The sequence below is a fragment of the Austrofundulus limnaeus genome, unplaced genomic scaffold, assembly GCF_001266775.1.
Source record: "Austrofundulus limnaeus strain Quisiro unplaced genomic scaffold, Austrofundulus_limnaeus-1.0 Scaffold10, whole genome shotgun sequence".
Lineage (NCBI taxonomy): Eukaryota > Metazoa > Chordata > Actinopteri > Cyprinodontiformes > Rivulidae > Austrofundulus > Austrofundulus limnaeus.
The window spans coordinates 1,137,054-1,156,257 of NW_013952412.1; the positions used below are offsets into that span (position 1 = coordinate 1,137,054).

General features: G+C 40.1%; 1 protein-coding gene across 5 annotated transcripts in view; it reads right to left on the minus strand.

Moving 5' to 3' along the window:
• Positions 1-2,632: 2,632 nt before the first annotated feature.
• The window catches only part of celsr3 (cadherin, EGF LAG seven-pass G-type receptor 3), a 112,720-nt gene continuing 96,148 nt past the window's right edge, over positions 2,633-19,204 (minus strand). For 2 of the 5 annotated variants that reach the window (XM_014001754.1, XM_014001756.1), the window contains 12 exons: positions 18,088-18,294; positions 16,424-16,598; positions 15,104-15,216; positions 14,454-14,533; positions 13,348-13,474; positions 13,109-13,228; positions 11,411-11,508; positions 10,654-10,751; positions 10,278-10,451; positions 9,183-9,377; positions 7,361-8,417; positions 2,633-5,612 (listed from right to left, as the gene is read on the minus strand). In XM_014001754.1, the coding sequence (XP_013857208.1) occupies positions 5,585-5,612; positions 7,361-8,417; positions 9,183-9,377; positions 10,278-10,451; positions 10,654-10,751; positions 11,411-11,508; positions 13,109-13,228; positions 13,348-13,474; positions 14,454-14,533; positions 15,104-15,216; positions 16,424-16,598; positions 18,088-18,294 (2,472 nt within the window). In that variant the 3' untranslated portion in view covers positions 2,633-5,584. The remainder of the gene's footprint in view (positions 5,613-7,360; positions 8,418-9,182; positions 9,378-10,277; positions 10,452-10,653; positions 10,752-11,410; positions 11,509-13,108; positions 13,229-13,347; positions 13,475-14,453; positions 14,534-15,103; positions 15,217-16,423; positions 16,599-18,087; positions 18,295-19,204) is intronic. The other 3 variants (XM_014001760.1, XM_014001755.1, XM_014001759.1) reach the window with 2 other exon arrangements.

Below are 19,204 nucleotides of genomic sequence, written 5' to 3' on the forward strand. Positions count from 1 at the left end.
ATGTCACATAGGTCAGCTGACACAAGTAAAAGCCTTTCAAACGTATAAAAATGTTTCACCTCAGTACAGTGTGGACCCAGTATTGGGCTGCTGTAGCTCGGTGGTCTCATAATCCTGAGGTCGCATCAGGAAAGGCATCCAGTGTAAAACAGCTGCCAAAACTTTAGTGAAGTTTGCGACCCCTGAAAGAGGGAACATCCGAAAGAAAAACAACAACAGAGTAAAACCAGGGCAGTAGTTCTGTAGCCTGTAAACCAGAGGTTTTCAAAACAGGTCTCAGGACCCCCCAGGGTCCATGAGCTATATTTTGGGGGTCCTCCAAAAATGATAATAAACTGTTAATTTTGTTTTTGCTTAAAAAAAAACCTGCCTAAATACATATGAGGAACAATTCACCAGTAAAACAAACGTACTCAACCAACCCAATAAAATTTAATATTCTCATGACATTAAGGGATTAAAATGGCAGTAAAGAGTAAAATATCCCCCCTGTAAGGGGTCCTCAGAGCCAATAAGTGTGAGGAGCCGTGGTGTAAACGACTGCCCAGACAAGAACCAAAGTAGTGAATTTGGAACTAATTATTCAAAAGAATATTAAAAAATAAAAACGTTAAATGTCTTTGCTTACCTTGTAAATGTAAGATAATTATACTTTATCTGTATTTTGATCACACTGTCGCTTAAATCGTGTGTCCCACTTTTTTTGTGTGTGTGTGTGTGTGTGTGTGTTTAAGGCAATACTTTAATTAAAAACAAGCATTTCTTTTTTGGAAATAATAAACCATGTTGATTACAGTTACAAAAAGAGATCATTAAATCTTTGAACACACTTAAGTAGTGCATGTTAACACAAGCAAGGATATTTTAATATTACCTTGGTTATCGTGCACGATGGTACAAAGTTTTTGTATTTCCAAAATGAAAGGTGCAAACTTAATAAAAGTGTTTTTGGAAGCTGGATCTCTTCATATCTGACTGTTTTTCATTGATTTTGCTCTCATTCTGTCTCAGGTTAATTACTGACGTCCAGCACTGATAATGGGTGTTAATACAGTTTTGGGGGATTTAAGGTCAAGACTGCAAATTAATTTGTCTTTCACTACAAAAACTAGATACAATCTTTGTGGAGCTCACTTTATGTATATGGGAAATCAAACAAAACCTTCATTTTCTGCTGCAAGTTTTCTCCTTGAAGAGTTCATTTTAGACCATATTTCTCTTTTTCTGGTCAGATTAGTTCTGTGAATGTTTATAAAAGCATTCACACAATTTATTTTCTTCTGTAAGTTTTTTTTTTTTTTTTTTTTTTTTTTTTTTTGAGTACAGATCTCATTCTGCAATCTTTGTGCATTTGTATAATTTATATATCAAAACCTGCAGCTCCTGCAGGACATGCTCTGAGATATTTAGCTTTTTCAGACATGTTTTTCTCATTGAAAATGAATGGAGCTATTTTCATCAAACGTTTCTGTGGTCCTTTCAGCTTTTTTTTTTTTAATCATTTCAGCTGTTTTCTGTGTTTGAGCTACTTTTTAACTTGGAGCTTTTTTCAGCTTCTTACTACTTCATTCAGCAAACATGCTCATTATTACGGAAGCGTATTGCTATCACACAGGGAAAAAAAATCCGAGCGCTATCACGTTATAACGTGATACGTATCACGTTTTAACAAGATAACTATCATGTTTTAACAAGATAACTATCACGTTTTAACGAGATACGTATCACGTTTTAACGAGATACTATCACGTTTTAACGTGATAGCGCTCGGATTTTTTTCCCCCTGCGTGATAGCAATACGCTTCCGTACATTCTGTTTGTGCTGATTTCAGATACATTTTAGAAGCTATTAGTCTTATTTCTGCTTCTTTAGTTATTGTCCTGATGCATCTCAGTAAACCAGATAGAAAAAAATCATAAAGAAAAAAAATAAGTAGGTCCTCTGGACCTACTTACTGTATTTAGCTCTGTAAAGCTAATCAAGGCACTAACGACCTATTGTTTGGTTGATGGCCCTCTTTTGCATGTGACCAACCTGTTTGTCCACCATGTGGAGGCAGTGCTTAAAGCTGAGTTCACCTGAAACTCATCAGACTGAAGAAGTCTCTCGGAGGAGAGACGAAACATTTCATTTAAGAAGAACCCGTCCAGAGGACCTATTATTTTTTTCTTTTTGATTCTTTAGCGATTCAACAAAATTCTTTGAGCACTCACACTGCACTGGAGATGCAAATTAACTTAAAAGGCATTTTCTTACAATCTGATATTCTGCAGCTTGGGATCATCTCATCCCTGACACTTTTTCTTTTTGTAATAAATGGATAAAAATCAACAAGCTGGGACTTTCATACCATGACTGTTACATTAAAACATCCTTCATGGGTTTCTCTCAGGTGTTTATGCAGAACTTGTGTAACATCTGCCTCGAGGTGACTGTATGAAGCCAGCAGCAAGCCTCTGTGACAGAAGACTTGAGAGACTAAAGAAGTCAGACAGAATTGTTCCTTCCCAAAGGAGGAAACAAAAAAGTGTTGCTCAGTCAGGATGTTTCCTCTGCCTGTTCTCATGAATACAAAACAGCAGGCCTCTTTCTGCTACAGAATAAAAATAAATGCACACACACACACAGAAATGTAGGAATAAATCTTTTTTTAATGTCCAACGTTTCTCTTGTTTCCGCAGTAACAGGGGGAACAGCTGTTTCCATCCAGACGGCGGGATAGAAGGCATCTGATAATGAACACAAACCAACAAAGACAATCATCCTTCCTTCCTTTTTTTCCTTTTCCCAACTACACAACAACATTTTAGACTCAAATCGGTGATCTCTGCTGGCTCCTAAAGGTTCAAACCTCACAGTCCTGAATTTACTGACAGCTGACTGAAAAGTATGAAGCTGACCCATCACCTGGTGATCTGACCGTTTTCATCTTTGAATTTAGACATGTTTGAATGTGATATTTAAGAGAACAAAAGCACTTTCCTGTCCTTTTAGAAAACATTTCCCTCAGTTTGACTATGATTAAGTAAGAAATCCCATTTTAAAGTGTTGGTTAATTCGAAACTTTTCCATTCAAATATTCTAATTATCTTGTCCTCCATCTGTGAATTTGTCACCTTGAGAGTCTCTGATTGCAATATTATAATAAAAAAACATCAAATTACATATATAAAAAGGAACATTTGAACAAAAAAAGTAAAAAATAAAAACATGCATTCTTGAAAAACAGCTTTCCATACAAAATCTCAAAAACAAATCATTCACACAGTGCTTATGAATTATCAATAAATAAATAAATTAGATTTCATGTTTGTTAAAAGTAAAATCTGTGGGAAAAAATAAAAAAAGCTAATGAGGATTTTTATTAAAGGTGGACTTCTTTGAAAAGACTGATGCGTTTCCCCTGCAGGAACAGTTTTTGGCAGTAACACTGTCACAAACAGGCTTGGTTGGTTTTCAGTGATTGACAGTCAGAGCAGGAAGATGTCTGCGTTTGCTTGGGATGTATTTGTTTCCACATTTTCCCAGGTTTCTGTCTATTTCTGTCCCCATGATGAGCAGCATCCATGCATTTCTCCCTGCGGTAGTCGCAGCTCCTGACCCAATTTATCCTTCAACAAATTTCTTGTTTTGTAGCTTTTGTAAGCTTTGTTGTGTAGAAATAAGGCCTCACTAATGGAAATATTACTCATCTTACATTGTGCAGACAGACAAATGTTTTGGTACCCTTACAACTCATTGAAACAAAGCTTTGTTCCTCATGAAAAGTGAATTAAAAAACGAGAATTTTACAAAGATAGCCTAAAATAGTATGGACAGATTTGTTGGTACTCAGTACTCAGCTGCCTGAGGATATTATGGATATTCATGTTAAAGTTAAAAGATTCCACAGTTGCCAAATGTTGAAAAAAGTTCATGGTACTCTCAGGACATGGATGCAAGAAGAAATGCAACCCCAGGTTGATCAGGTGCATGGTAAAAAAAACAAACCCCCCCAAAAAACAACCAGAACTCCAAAATCACTTCCTGATTGCAACATCTGTCACACTGTGAATAATAAGGAGCTCCATGGAAAAAAAGCCCAGGAAACCTCAATTATTAATACGAAAACACAAATAGGCCAGACAAAGAATTCATCAAAACATATGTTGATTATCCTCAAAGTTGCTGGGAGAACTGATGAGACTTAACTAGAGCTTTCTGGCCATTAATGTGAATTTTTGTTTTCAACTTTGTGGAAGGATGCCAAGAAATTTATTCATGTCTGTGCATTTATGGTAAAAATTAATTAATTAATTAATTTAAAAAATCATAGTTATAAGAAAAATGGGTTACACTGTCTCACTCTGTACAAGTGATTTTTTTTTAGAGGAGAAAAAAGGGGAAGAATATGTTTCAAACTGACTTTAGGTACCTTTGGCTTAAATTTGCACAACTTCTGCTTGAGAAGCTTCTATAAAATGAGTTTCCTGGATGCTGCTGGAGGGATTCAGTTACTCCCGCGGTGCCCCTCAAGGCGAGCTGAGTCATGATGCATCAAAGTGCAAACAATACCTCGAGGGGTTTTAAAGCAGTTTTTAAGACGATCCAGCCTCACACAGGGAGGAAAGATCAACTTTCACCCATCGGGTGTTCACAACTTAGATATGTTCCTGCTGTATCAGTGGACTGATACGGTCTGCTCCTGACAGCACCAGGCACAAAATTATACAGATAGATGACAAGGTCACGTTTATATACATCAAATCACAAAACAGCATGAGGTCGCCCCCACAAAGAACCAAAACTGTCGACACCTGGGACTGAGCTTCAACGGTTCAACCTCCAGCTTCTTTCTCTGCACAATCATCTTGTTCCATCAAATCTCCTCTCTCATAATAATTCCTTCCTCTATTTACAATCACTTTCTGCAACTTTGATATTTACCCTTTTAACCCACTGATCGTGCGGTTTTTGATAATCTCATCGGGTTCTATTGCCGGACCCCTGTCACTTTACGTAAAGTTCAACGGTGGGAGGAACATTCTGAGGAAAAATGTTATTCGGGGAGAAATTTGAGAGAAACAAAAAAAACAATTTTTTTTCTTCTTTGTCGAGGAAATGGCTTCCCTCAGCAACGCACAAGACTGCACTCGCATCAAGCTCATTCACCATCTTCATACAGACACGACTGCATAAAAAAAGGAACATCACAAGAGATTTCTTCACCTTCAATGAAAAAAGCTAAAAAATGTATAAAAAGTTATTTACAATCACGTTTTTTTCATTTACTTTTTTGTGGATTTTGTCACGTTGGTGTATGTGTGTTTTTTCTTTATTATTTTCTAACAGTTTGTAGGTAGTAGAGGCGGTTGATTTGCTGTCCAAAGAACCATGTATTTTTTTAGGCAGTGGGGCTCAAAATCTTGGTTTACACAGTACAACCAGCCCACAAATCTCTTGTCACTGATTTTTTTGTCTTTTTCCATCTTTATTTTGTTTTGTTGCCTTTGTTCCATCAACTCAGTGCCGTCCATGAAGTTCGATCTCGCTCCTTGTGAGGTCCGCACTGTTGTAACACATTAACAGATGCTGAGGCTGTCATCAAGATTGCCCCTCACTTCTGTTGGCTCTGAAGTAAAGACAAGGAATAAAATGCATCATTAGGTTCATGCATTAATGCTTTGCTGATTAAAGTTTCAATGCTACATGACAACCATGGAATATGGGAGAAACAGATATTCATCTTAAAATGTACAAAGAGCTGAGGAGAGGTGGAAACAAAACTGGTAAAAACACAAATTAGGATCAAATCTTAAAACATAAAAGACTTAGCGTTCATTCAAGGAATGCATATCATCCGCTGCCTTGTTATAGTAAAGATTTTTTATTTTGTGTGAAGCGGCCGGGGCAGAGTGGTCAGAGGAGTCTTCCTGTAATCAGTGGGTTGATGATTCGATCCCCCGTTCCAGCTGTCTCAGTCGTTGTGTCCTTGGGCACGGCACTTAGTATTGCCTACTGTTGGTCAGAGAAGCTGGTGGTGCCGGTGCAGTGCAGCTTCACTTCTGTCAGTCTGTCCCAGTGTAGCCTGGTAAAAACCACGAACGAGGGTCTGGAACCTCAGCTACAGAAAGTGATTCTTGCTGGAGGCGTGGCCTCTGTTGAAGTTTAAAATGATTGGGTCAGTTGGCCGCAAGTGCTAGCTCCACTGTGAAGGAAGCTAAGCTAAGAAGCTAACCGGAAATCGCATGCTCTGTAAACAAGCCTACCGAGAGAAGAGAAGTACCGAGCCGAATGAGATGACTAAATGAGAGCTGCTGCTTTGTCAGATAAATTTATTTTAATTTGCAAGCCTTATCAGCACGGACTGGCTTCATTCTCTTCCTCCACTGCCACTGCTAAACTAACTAGCAGACACTGCACAGAAAATCGACGTCGTCATTCAAACCTCCGCCTTCTGTTTGCTGATTGGCCCAGGTGAAATAAACTACAATCAGACACTGCGCAGAAAATTGATGTAGTGTTCTCTGATTGGCCCAGATGAAATGCTCCCAAAGAAATCCTTGTCTATGGGAGAAATTCCAGACGGAGAACTGAAGGGAAACTAGAATTGAGCAGAACTGCGTAGGAAGGCAAGGGCCAGGCTAGCCCCAGGGCAGCTGGGGCTACAACGTAGCTTACCATCATCAAACCAAAAATCGGCACAATTATCTTGCCGTGTGAACCCGGCATAATTGGTAAAACCGCATTTTACCTTTGCTTGCTACTCTATATCCACAGCAATATTCCTGCCCTCCTCTCCAGCAGCTACATTAGCCATACCTAAAGCACACAGCTAATGATTAGAACCATCTACAAAAATGAATTACTTCTTTTGTCCTATTCATCTTGTTTTAAAAAGCAGTGAGAGCATCGCTTGATGACTGCTGCACATGCTTTTGGCAATTCCTGGCCGTTTGAATATCTGTTACTACCCCTCTGTTCCAGGAACCTGCCTGAGTTCTTTGTTTGTTAAGTAGTATTTGATGTTTGATTGACAGCTGTTTATATGTTGCCTGTCTTATGTCCTCCTGATCACCTATTTGCTGCCTCTTGGCCAGGCCATCATTGTAAATGAGAACGTGTTCTTGACTGACTAACCTGGTTAAATAAAGGTCAAATAAATAGATAAACCTTGTAAATTACATTATACACAACGTAGTGTCAATGTCAAGATGTTGTGACATGTCTTGGCACTCCAGTTGTTGTCATTTGTGTTTCCTAAAGTCACTTAGCTGTTGCAGCCATGTTGAACGGAGCTGAGTTTATCGGCAGCGGGTGATAAGAATGTAAGACAAATGGACATGCAATGGAATGGTTGAAGTACTCAGAAATACTTACTCTGAGTCAGGAGATACTTCAGATATGCTGTGGGACGTGGTGGACTGGGGTGGGGAAGGGGAGGGTCCGTGGACTGAGCCGTTAGGGTTAGAGGGAGCAGGTGGGGTGAGGACGGAGGAACCAAAGGATGCCAGGATGGAGGACAGAATGTCCAGCTGTTCACTGGACGGTTGTCTAACCAAGGGGTTTGGATTTAGACCTGAGACTTGAGGGATAGTCTGACCAGGGTACCTACATGAAGGCGCAGAGTCCAGGCGTCCTCTGGCATGAGCCGAGGGAGGTAGCTGCTCCTGCTGGGGCTCCTCAGAGATGGGAGGAGGGGGCGAGGCCGAGGGAGGCTGATCGGGGTGCGAGGGCTGCCGGGGGGGCAGACTCCGGAGCCACTCACGACCCGTCTGAGCCTGAGCCCCCACCCCGTTGGTCTCCAGCTCTTCCCTTGACCTGCTACTTATCAGAGACCCTCCGAGGTGCTCCCGGGACGAGGCCTGACGCCGCGTCAGCGTGTTCAGCTGCGACCTCGACCCGCTGAGGTATCCCTCCATTCCGGCTCCAACAGCTCCACCGTTCCCACTCAGATCTTCTCTCGAGGTGTGGAAGCTGGTGGAATGGTAGTTTTCCAGTCTGTCCCTGGAGCCCGACAAGTTCTCCCTGGATGAAGAGACTCGCTGGTGATCCAAGCCCACCAGTCCTGCTCCTTGCCCCAGTCCAAGCTCTCTCCTCCGGGGTAAGAGATCCAGGTTGTCCCTGGAGCCCCGGGAGTCCAGCCGCTCCCTTGAACCTCCCACCGTCTGCCTCCCTAAAGGATCCCTGGACAGCTGCCTCCGGGCCAGAGAGTCCAGATGTTCCCTGGAGGAGTACCGGGAAGCCGGCTGGGAAAGAGAACCGGAACCTCCCGTGGCACCGGCAGTGGCGGAGTACATGCGGCCGTACGAAGCCGCTGGAACTCCTCGATGGCCAAGCGTGGAGGTTCGGTACCAGTTGAGCTCACTGGGGACGCGGCCCATCGTGGAGAGACCCTGGAGTGCCGGTGGACATCCAAGACGATTCTTAAGGATACCTGCAAGAAGAAAACACCAACATGAGAGAGAGAAAGAAGTCAGGGCAGGAGAAGAGAAGGAACTGTGCAAGAAAAATGAAATACAGTCCAGAGAGAGGTCACGGGGCAGGAAAGTTTTTGAAAAAAGAAGCATATATTAAAAAAATTGTGAAAATCGTCTGACAACAGTAACCCTTTTGACATTTTCAGCCAGTATTCGGTCATTCTTCAGACGTTATGAATCATCAGACAACACTGGCTCTGGGTGTGTAATATGAACCTCCTGAGGCAGACATTAAACTGACTCATTCTTCAGAAACACACACTGATAAAAGTTGCTTCCAACCACTTTATGTTCATGCTCATGTGTATGCATTTCTGGGTTTGGCCTCATTTTTCTCTTAAATGTCACACATTCCAGCAACATAACCAATTTTTACATGTCGTTGTTTTCTTCTTTTGCTCCTGTGTTTGTCCTTTTGTATGTGGATATACAATTTCTTATGAATTTCAAGTATTAATGCTGCTCTTTGTGTATAAAAGTGTTAAAAACCGTATTTAAAGGACTGTACTCTTAGAGAGTGCAAGTTCACAACTAAATGCATTTTATGGCTAAAACAGTGGATTTTGATTATATGTCCTCTTTAAGACTAGAACCATCCATTTAGTAAACTTTAAACATAAATTAACTGTCAGAAATACCTCTTTGTACCAAATAAATCCATACAATGGGAAATAAAATGGTTAAAGTGAATAAAAGCGTGTATTCGTCTTTGTTTCTCTCACCCTTGCGATGCCTGTGAGGCTGAGAGAGGCTGTTTTCGTCCCCACTGGTCAGCGCTGCATCCAGTTGGTTGTTATTGGCTGCGTCCTTGCTGTAGTCGGCCCCCAGAGGGCGCTCCGAGCCCCACTTCTGTAAGGTGTGTGTGTCACACTCTTCCAAAGCTGGCCAGTAGGACAAAAGGTCGTTGCCATCCAGATCTGTTACATACAAATAAAAGCAAACATGTTCAAGTTACTAACAAACTCACCAGTGGTAATTCACAAGATTAGTTTTTTTTAAGTTCCCAAGTTTACATTTATTGCTCCGAATTTTATAATGACTGGAAAATACATGAAGTTTCCATCATTTCAACTGTTGTTAACATAATTAATAAAGCTGTTTAAAACCATTGTTTTGCCTCATATTAATGCTTTGTCACAGCCAAAAGCCTCCCTTCAGACTGTGACCTTTCATTTAAAACCCGATTGTCTCAGAGCTCCTCCTCAGTTTGACTTCACTGATTTATTGATCGGACTGTATGGCCCATCTGGATCCTGCCCTTTCTAACCGAACCCAAAGCCGTGTTCTGATTTCACTCTGGGTAAAGTTCATGTGAACCAAACAGCCTTTTTAGGACAATAATTGGTTGATTTTATAGATTTAAAGATTTGCACATATCTGGCCTTTTCTCACAGTGAAACCTTTCACTGAAACGGTTTAGTGATGACATTTATATTGGCTATTTGAAGTGTATAATACATGGTATAAATGGATTTAGTGGAGTATCTGAGAAGAAATGATGCTCACTATGTGAATTTTTTCCAAGACTTTTAGACAAGAAGTTGCAGAATTGGGAGCAAAAAAACAAGAATTTTGATGCAGACGTTTCCGTTGATGTTTGTTTCTATTTCTATACTGAGACTACAATGAGAATTTAAACAGTGTCCTTGTAATTGTGACTTCATAAATCTAATATAGGGCATATTACAAGCTTCAACCCTCCTTACAAAAGATTCATATTTAATATGATTATTTAGAAAAGATGCAGTGACTTTTTCATGTTTTCCCCCCATCTTCCGTGTACATAAAATCTAAAAACAAAGAAATCACTAGTGCACCTTTGGTGTCATTGCTGGCGGGTTCGGTGAGCAGGCGCTCGCTGTGATTGGAGCGTTTGAATCGTCGCTGGATGCGCCCACGGAGACGCACGTTGTCGTCGCTCTCCGAGGACGGGATGGAGAGGCTGCGCTCCTCGTCCATGGAGAGGTCCGAGTCCGAGTCCGAGTCCCCGCCTGGAGGCGCAGAAGGGAGACGAAGAAATAAATGACCGTGAGGAAGAGGAGCGTAAACTGTCCTTCAACGGGGTGCGTTGCACACAAATACTGTACTATCTACATTTTCTGAAATTCAAAGAGAAAATAAAGGGTTTGGAGAAAGAGAGTGTGTTGCTTTTATGTGTAAAATGTGTGTTAAGGTTGAAGCACATAAACGTACATTTACCTCCATCTCTGTGGAACATGGCTACATCCAGGTCTGTGGCTCCAGTCTGGACAAGGTTTTGTTCCAGAGTTTGACGAGCCAAAAGGTTTTCTCTGACAAGAGAAAGAAAAGAAGCGAGGACAGATACACATTAAACCCACGATCAGATAAAAGAAACATGTATGCACGATAGCGAGTATTGTATATACACTCAGGAGTATAATCGCTGAGCCCTAAGGACAATAACTGCCATTTTCAGAGTACATTAGTGTCGCTCTACATGCAGCTCAGAGCATTGTCCCATCCAAGCTTCTTCATCTTTACCCCACTGACCCACATATCAAACAGGGATATTACAAGCAAAAATAAATTGTATTTCAAGCATCTAATCTTGAATCAGACAGCAGCAGAGAATCAACAAAACCTGTCGCAACCCTGCTGGGATTATTTAAATATTGTTTAATTTTGTGGTTGTTCAAATTTAGCATCAATTAATCGTTTTATTTTGTTGATGTCGAGCATCTTGCTCTTAAATAAAACAAGTCATAAAGACAAAACAACCAGACTTTTATTCTGAAGTTGAAGACTTTTCCCTTCTCTTCAGCGTCAGAATAAAAGTCCAGTTGTTTTTGTCTAACCTTTTTTTCTGTTCCATCGTGACCTGGATGACTCTTCCCCGGGATAAACAGAAAGCGAGAATAAACACATTTCTCCTTTCATGAGCACGTGTTTGTGTTTGTGGGGGAGTGTGAACATTGCTGTGTGCAGATACCTTGCAGAGCTGACAGAGGAGATGGTGGAGGTTCCCAGGGTGATGCGGTGCAAACCGCTCTGCTCCAGCAGAGATGCATTGTGATAAGGGTTCTGAGCCTGAAAATAGACTCTCATACATTAACAGGAAACAGCAGGACCACCTTACATGTTCAAAAGAAATCAAGTGAGCGTCAAAAATCTAAGCTTTTGCAGGCTTTAGTTTCTTTCTGTATATTAAAGGAGACATGTACTGCTTTTAAATCCTTCTTATTCACATTTAATTCATTCAGTTTGGGTCTATATAAAGTGGAACTGCAATGCTTTGGTCTGAATTCCTCCTTATTGTAACTCATCAACTCATTTTGAGGCTGTCTCTTTAAATCCAAACGAAACACATCACGCCCCGCCTCCCTCCAGCTTCCAGACCGGTCCATTCTAGTTTTATAGAGGGGTTTAAGACTATAGCAGTGCAGAAATGTTTTATTTACAAATTCAACAAGAGAAGACCTTTTCATCCAGCCTTACATGTTGGAGGCAGAGTGAATGAAGACGACAAAATTGGCAATTCTGTCGCAAAAATTATGACATAATAGTTTTGAAAACGTTATAAAAATGGAGAAAACTGAACGGAGTGGAGCATATGATGCAAACAGAATATAAACATATGTTTTGCAACATCTGGAGAGACTAAATTACAATTTTCTGCACTCCTACAGACTCTAAGTATACAAAAAATGCATCTAATGGCTAAAAAAGTGGATTTTGCACATCTCCTTTAAGATAAAGCTATCTATATAATAATCAAAGTTGGATGTAAAAAATCAAACCTGCCTAGCAAGTCGAACAGTGGCTCTAATCTAAAAGTGAGACAGACCTAATGTGTAGTTTATTAGTCAGAGTAGCGATAAAGAACAAGCAGCACGATGTGAGTCAGACAGGCAAAAGGACACTAACAGGCAGCCATTTATACACGCTGCCCATCTAGATAAAAAAAATCATTCTATTCATAGTTTCAGGCTTTTCCCCAGATGAGTGAGATACTGAGCAAATTGAGGGGTTAAAATATTCACAGTTGCTCATCCATTCATGCAAAACAAACATCTCACCAACATTTGTAGGATGCATATGGGGCTCAGAGCAACTTCTTTTGCATTTATCGCTTTTGCAAACAGAAGGGATGAGTGATGTGCGGTGAGCAGAACTGATACAGACATGGCAGAAGAGGAATTAAAGACACGTAGACACTTAATAAGGACTGCCCATTGTTTTTACAGATGTGGCCGCAGAACAGGGAGCATTCCTTGTATATTGTTTTATATGGGTCAGCGAGAAACCCTGAAGGCAGGAGACGAGGAGCAAACGAGAGCAGGACGGACTGATTGATGGATTGAGGGAAGGAGGGCAGGAAGTTTTCTGTGGTAATGGATGCAGTGAGAATGTGTATCCAAGAGTGAGCACACTGGTACAAAAACACACTGAAAGCCCTCAGGATCATACAGAGAGGTGATTTATGGCTTCACATCAGGAGTTCAAATCCACTCTGAAAGTCATTACTGTCCAATAATGACAATTCTGTGGTGACTTCAGGATCCATTGAAATGAGTCTGATAAAGTTTCATCTCTGTTTTGAGGCTTGTTGCTAATGTTCTGACTAATTTTTTTTAAAGCTTAGGGATGCTGGAAAAACAAACAAAAAGAAAATGTGTGCACCACTTACTGTGCTCTGCGGGGGTCTCGGTGGGTCTTCTCCAGGGCTCTTTTTACCCAAACAGGCAACTCTCCAGGCCTCCTGGACTTCTGAGTTGAACACAGTGAAGACCAGCATCACTGACAGACCCTAAGATAGAGCGAGCAGACGGGAGAGATGGTGAGATGACATCATTATTAACAGTGTCAGTTTATTAAATATATACAGTAGATGTAGATTCAGACGCACACTGAATGATTTGTTCGTACCTGCACGAGGCAGAGGATATCGAAGATGTAGTAGAAAGCCAGGATGCTGTTGTTCACCGCCATCAGACCACACAGCCAGGTGGAGGTGGCCACCAGCATGAGCAGGAAGGCGTTTCGGATAGTAGCGCTGAACAAGGAACCAAATATTTTGTAAAAAATACACAAAGAAATACACAAAATATTGTGTTACATTCATATTACACAATAACATCTCATATACAATACTTAGATATTATAATAGATACTATTTTAAGGCACAAATAGTCATAATCTGCTGTAAATGCAAACTAAACTCATAATTTTGTCCTGATGTGTGAAGATAATAAAGAATCTGAAAAGGTTGTAAATTATGAACTGAATTTTGTACATGAAACAGGTTTAAATACATCATATGCACTGAAAAATACATATATAACACTTTAGTTATTGCTCAGATTTTTCATGAGCTGAACGCAAAGATTTAAGACTTTTTCTATGTGCACAATAGACCTTCTTCCTTCAAATATTGTTCAGAAATTTGCGTAAATGTGATAGTGAGCACTTCTCCTTTGCAGAGATAATCCAGCCCACCTCGCAGGTGTAGCACATCATGATGCTGATTAGACGGCATGATTATTGCACAGGTGTGACTTAGGCTGGCCACAATAAAATGCCACTCTGTCAGCACAACGCCACAGATGTCGCCAGTTTTGAGGGAGCGTGCGATTGGCATGCTGACTGCAGGGATGTCGACCGGAGCTGCTGACCATATTGTGTACGTAGAAAAAGTCTTAGATCTGAGAGTTCAACTCGTGAAAAATGGGAGCAAAAACAAAAGTGTTGAGTTTATATTTTTGTTCAGTAATTGGGTGCTTGTGGACTGATATGACAAGAGCTGAGCCAATATGTCAGACATCCAAACTTCCCATTTTATAACAATGTTTTTTTTTTCATTTTCAAAGAATTTCTGTCTATTTGCATAAACTGTTTGTCTACATTTGGCTCTTTTGTTTGAACCTTATGTAAAAATAGCAGTTGGAAACAGAAAGGGTTTTACAATACACCTCTCTTTAAAATAGAAAAAAACAACTATAGTCACTTTTTAAAGTGTGGAGATAAGTTCTTACATGACCGGGAGTTTCTTGGTCTCCTTCTGAGATGGATTACAGGACATCTTGGCAACAATCATGAAGATCCCTCCGTTCATCTGAACAGTGGAAAAATCAATGCAAACAGTTTTTAAAATAAACATTATGACAAGTCCAATTCTGCTTTTGAGCACATTGAGAAAAAAAACAGATGAAACAAAATCTATGTGGATAAAATGTTTGTAAGACTTTGGCATGTGTAAATCCTAGCTTCTGCTTGGATGTCGTACACAAATAAAATATACTAAAACTACATAAAATAAATACATCAGAAGAAGCTGAAGTAGAACAGGCAGCTCTGTAGTAAGCTTAGAAAGTGTGTGTTGGTGAAGTGTATTTTCAAAGTGAAAGGCAATGAGGTCAGAGAGGAAAATGATGGTCGTTGAAGAGGACACTCTTTCTGAAATCAGTTTGAAGAGCTGCCACTTATTACTGATAGAATCCTACCAGGTTCAGAAGCACAGTGGAGCAAAATATTAAAGCCAGAGAGGCATAAAGCATGTTGGCAAAAAGAAATTTCATTTGAAAAAGAGATTTGTCACTTTTCTTTGGGGATAACAGAAAAACAATACATTTTACAGTTTATTATATTTTAAGGTAATGTAAAAATAAAGAGTTAATAGTTTTACCAGGATTACGATGGCGACAGGGCCAGCAAAGCTCCAGATGAGTTTGTCGTACATGGAGATCCAACAGAAGTCTGGGTTCCCGTAACCCTCAGGATCCAAACCCACTGCCAGGCCTGCAGAGGAGACACAGAAAGGCTGACAAGATCAACTCTTGATATCGTCTATCAGCTGTGGAGAAATATAACAAGTCCAATTTGTGACAGATAAACCTGATAACAGGACACATCCAGACTGGTGTTATGTGTTCATCCTTATAGACATTTATAAATATTAAAAAAAAAAACAGATCTATGTTCAAATAAATCAATGTAGAGCTGAACAGTTCCTCAGGAACATAAATTATTACATTAATATACTGGTAACTTCATGCACACAATATAGTAACAAAACAAAATTGAAAATCAGGGCCATGGCATAGGCAGTGCAGGCAAATGCTAAGGGCACCGTTCATCTAGGGTGGTACATAAATGGGGACTTCTAGTATTCTGTTTCAAATAATTTTAAATGGACAACCTAAAGATAAAAAAAATAATATCGAAGACAAAACTGTTGAATTTGGCACATAAATTGGCATTACAGTTTAGAAAATTGCATGAGGGAGACCACCTGGAACCTGCTCAGGGTGCCAAACTGCCTATAATACCAGCTCCGGTCAAAATAATTCATCTTGAAGACAATTTGAACTTTGTGACACGATTCTGTCACAAATAAAAGTGTAAAAGTTTCCAATCTACGCTCTGTTTTCACAAAACCATTCACCATTCTTTTGAAAATGCATTTGCAGAGATGCTACATGCAGTTGCTAACAAGTATTTGTAAATGCTGATGTTTTCATGCCTCTCGTATCCTTCTGCAGACATCACTGTCAAGGTTTTGGCAATCAAGGGCATAAAAAAAAAACGTAAAAATTGAATTGCCAAAGTATGGTAAACTGGAAAAACCTAAACGAAGGCAGACAGATTAACGAACCTTAGAGCCCGGGGGCAGGAAATATGTGTGTGTGTGTGTGTGTGTGTGTGTGTGTGTGTGTGTGTGTGTGTCTAGGGAAGCAGACAGATATTGCTTTCCAACACCGTGTCTCATGGCAATAATTTCTTGCATGTGAATTTCTACTTTTCTATCTCAGTATTAAAAATGTCACCGAAACCTTTTTAATACGAGTGTCAGTGGGAAACCTTATCTCCACAGCCGCACCTGCAGAGAACGTGCGTGACAGTGATGACTGCGCACGCACTGCACAAGACAGTTCTGTGTCATTCAAAGTGTCTGTGGCCAGGACTGTCTGCGTGTGCAGACGTGTGTATTTCATGTGAATGTCACCTGTGATGATGGCGGGCACGCCCCAGCCAATGGCGTAGTAGAACCTCATGGCTCCGTAGTTGATGTTGCGTTGCTCGGTCTGCATCCGGTAAATGTGAAGACCCTCCACAAACATCCAAGCAAACGTGGACATGAAGAAATAATGTAGCAGGATGGCAACGACCGTACACAGGAACTGGGAGGATGTAGGAAAAAAATAGTCGATGGGTCTTTTGTAGAAAGTTATGAACAATTAATAGCTTACCTGTTTTGGATAACATTTTAAATTACTCAGGTTTAAAGAAAATTATTATTAAGGTGATGGCCAATGAAGGGAGAAATGTGGGTCTCTGCAGTCACTGAGAGTTTCTTAGGTGTGGGTGTAGATTGAGTAAAATGTGATTGGTCCGATTGATTTATGGGGAAAATGAAAAGATGTGATGTAATTAGTCAAATTATTGTAAACATGTAAACATAATTGTTTTATTAACTGTCAGTTTATAGTTTAAAACAGAGCAATGTCTCAATAAAGACCATTATGAACATGTAAATATAATTTATTGACTTCAAATTTTGTGTGGCAAGCACCTTCCTGCTTTGAGTTGAGACTAAAACTAATACTCATTCAAAAATAAGCAAGCTGAATTGTTACACTTTCCCCAGCTGCCCAGTATTCATCCAACCTAAATGTTATGGTTTCTTCAAACCCCGCCTGAAATTGTCAATCAACCAATCACAGTTAACCAAAACCACGCCCACACCCAAGAAACCACTACTTGATCCTGGGTGGGATTAGGACCAGAGTGGATTGATGCATTTTTTGAAATAACTAAAATGTCTAAAGTTTTACAGTAGTTTGTGTATATATTTTATATGGTATATATTTTGGACTATACTGTCCAATCATTTAAGTCACCAAAAGGCAATTCATTTGCAACAAGTAGTGATGATAGCCAACACATTCACACAATCTTTACACAACTATTAATAAAACAAATTAGGAAGATCCATCAAAGGCGATAGTCAAAAGAGAATAAAATTAGATAATATATAAAAACATGAGCCGTATCTTGGACTAAACTAAAATATCTTGCAAAAATGGAAAAAAAAAAAACCACTTGGCACAAAATCCTAGCAACCACTAAGGATGACACAAAAAGCAGCAGCAGCTTTGGCAGAGACACAGCCAGATGATAAAATTCACACTCCCACACAACACGCCAACACTTCAAGTCACGCACGAAACCAAAAAGAAGTGGAAACTAATACAACAGCTGCGAGCACTAATGTGCTTCCTGGAGCATGATGCACAGGAGTTACAGAACATATTGTTCAGCTAGAATTTACCGATTGCACTGTAAGTGCTGTACAGTCGACAGCAGGGGGAATACAGCCTAATTAAATGAATTTCATGCTGAGTGAACGCATAGTTGAGCTGAGCTCCTTGCGAGAGCCACTGCTCCTTAAACACACTCGAACACGAATGTGTGTTACGTAACAAAGCACAGATGGGGGTCAGGAGGAAAAACAAAAAGTGGTTCAAAGAAGGTGAGACAAACACGGAAATTATCTCAACCCGGACAGACCTGAAGCTTTAAATGGTTTTCTAACTTCCAAACAGCCAAAAAATGGGATAAATTAACAGCAATAATAGTAATATTAAAAAAAACAGATTGTGTGTTTACCTGTTGCTCCGTCTGATTGACGCCGAGCAAAAACACCAGCTCGGATAAAAACATGGCTGCTGCTGTGTTGGAGTGGATGCTCCTGGTGTTGGACTTGAGGCCCCGGAGACAAGAAAGCACCAGGACAGTGAGGAGGAGGGCCAACATGGACACAGACAGAGAGGAGTACGTCACCACGGCCAGCATCTCCAGATCCCCCTCCAACTGCTGCTCACAGACAGAAAAGACACGGAGAATCGGTGTAACATGGAACTATTAAAGTCTAAGGACATATTTTCAATCAGATCATGGAAGATTGTGTATTTATAACTGTTATGTTGTATTTTAAAGGGATCCCCAGTTAGTTGTAACATTAGACTTTATTTAATAAACATATATTTTAACTGTAAAATAGACTGTATAATTACTGTAGCCTGTTTAGTTTTTATAATTTTTAAACTAAAAGTTTAAAAATATATTACACGGATGGGGCCATTTTATTTACATGCAAAGCATTCTGGGTAAATGATGACATGGATAGGTCCTACTAGAAGGCTGCTAGGGAGCTATATCCACCCTGAAGGTTAATCTTGGACAATATCTGACGATTGTCTCTTTTAAATGAAACCAGAGAGCGTTGACAGAGAGGAGAAGGTAGAAATGACTCAGCCTGTAACTGAAAATATTGATGGAGGACCTTAGTTTAGCTTGTTTGTTTGTTGCGCTAGCGCTGTGCTAATACATACAGTATAAGGCAATATAGCGTTGGCGCTAGCACAAAGGCTAACAGGCTAAGCTGAGGTTCTTCTTCCATGAAGCAGCTCTGTTGTCCTCCATCCATATTTTCAGTTGTAGACTGAATCATTTCTACCTTCTCCTCTCTGTCAACGCTCTCTGGTTTCATTTAAAAGAGACAATCGTCAGATATTGTCCAAGATTAACCTTCAGGGTGGATATAGCAATATCAAAGCTAAACAACGAAACATTAGAATGTGACTTTTTTTTTTTTGGTGGTAACTTTTTTTTTTGATCAGACAGTGTAGAACCTGAATCACTGGAGCACTGTCCCTGTGATACTCACACACTGCTCAAGTCTTGAGATTAGGATATCATGGTCTATGGCAGGGGTGTCCAATCC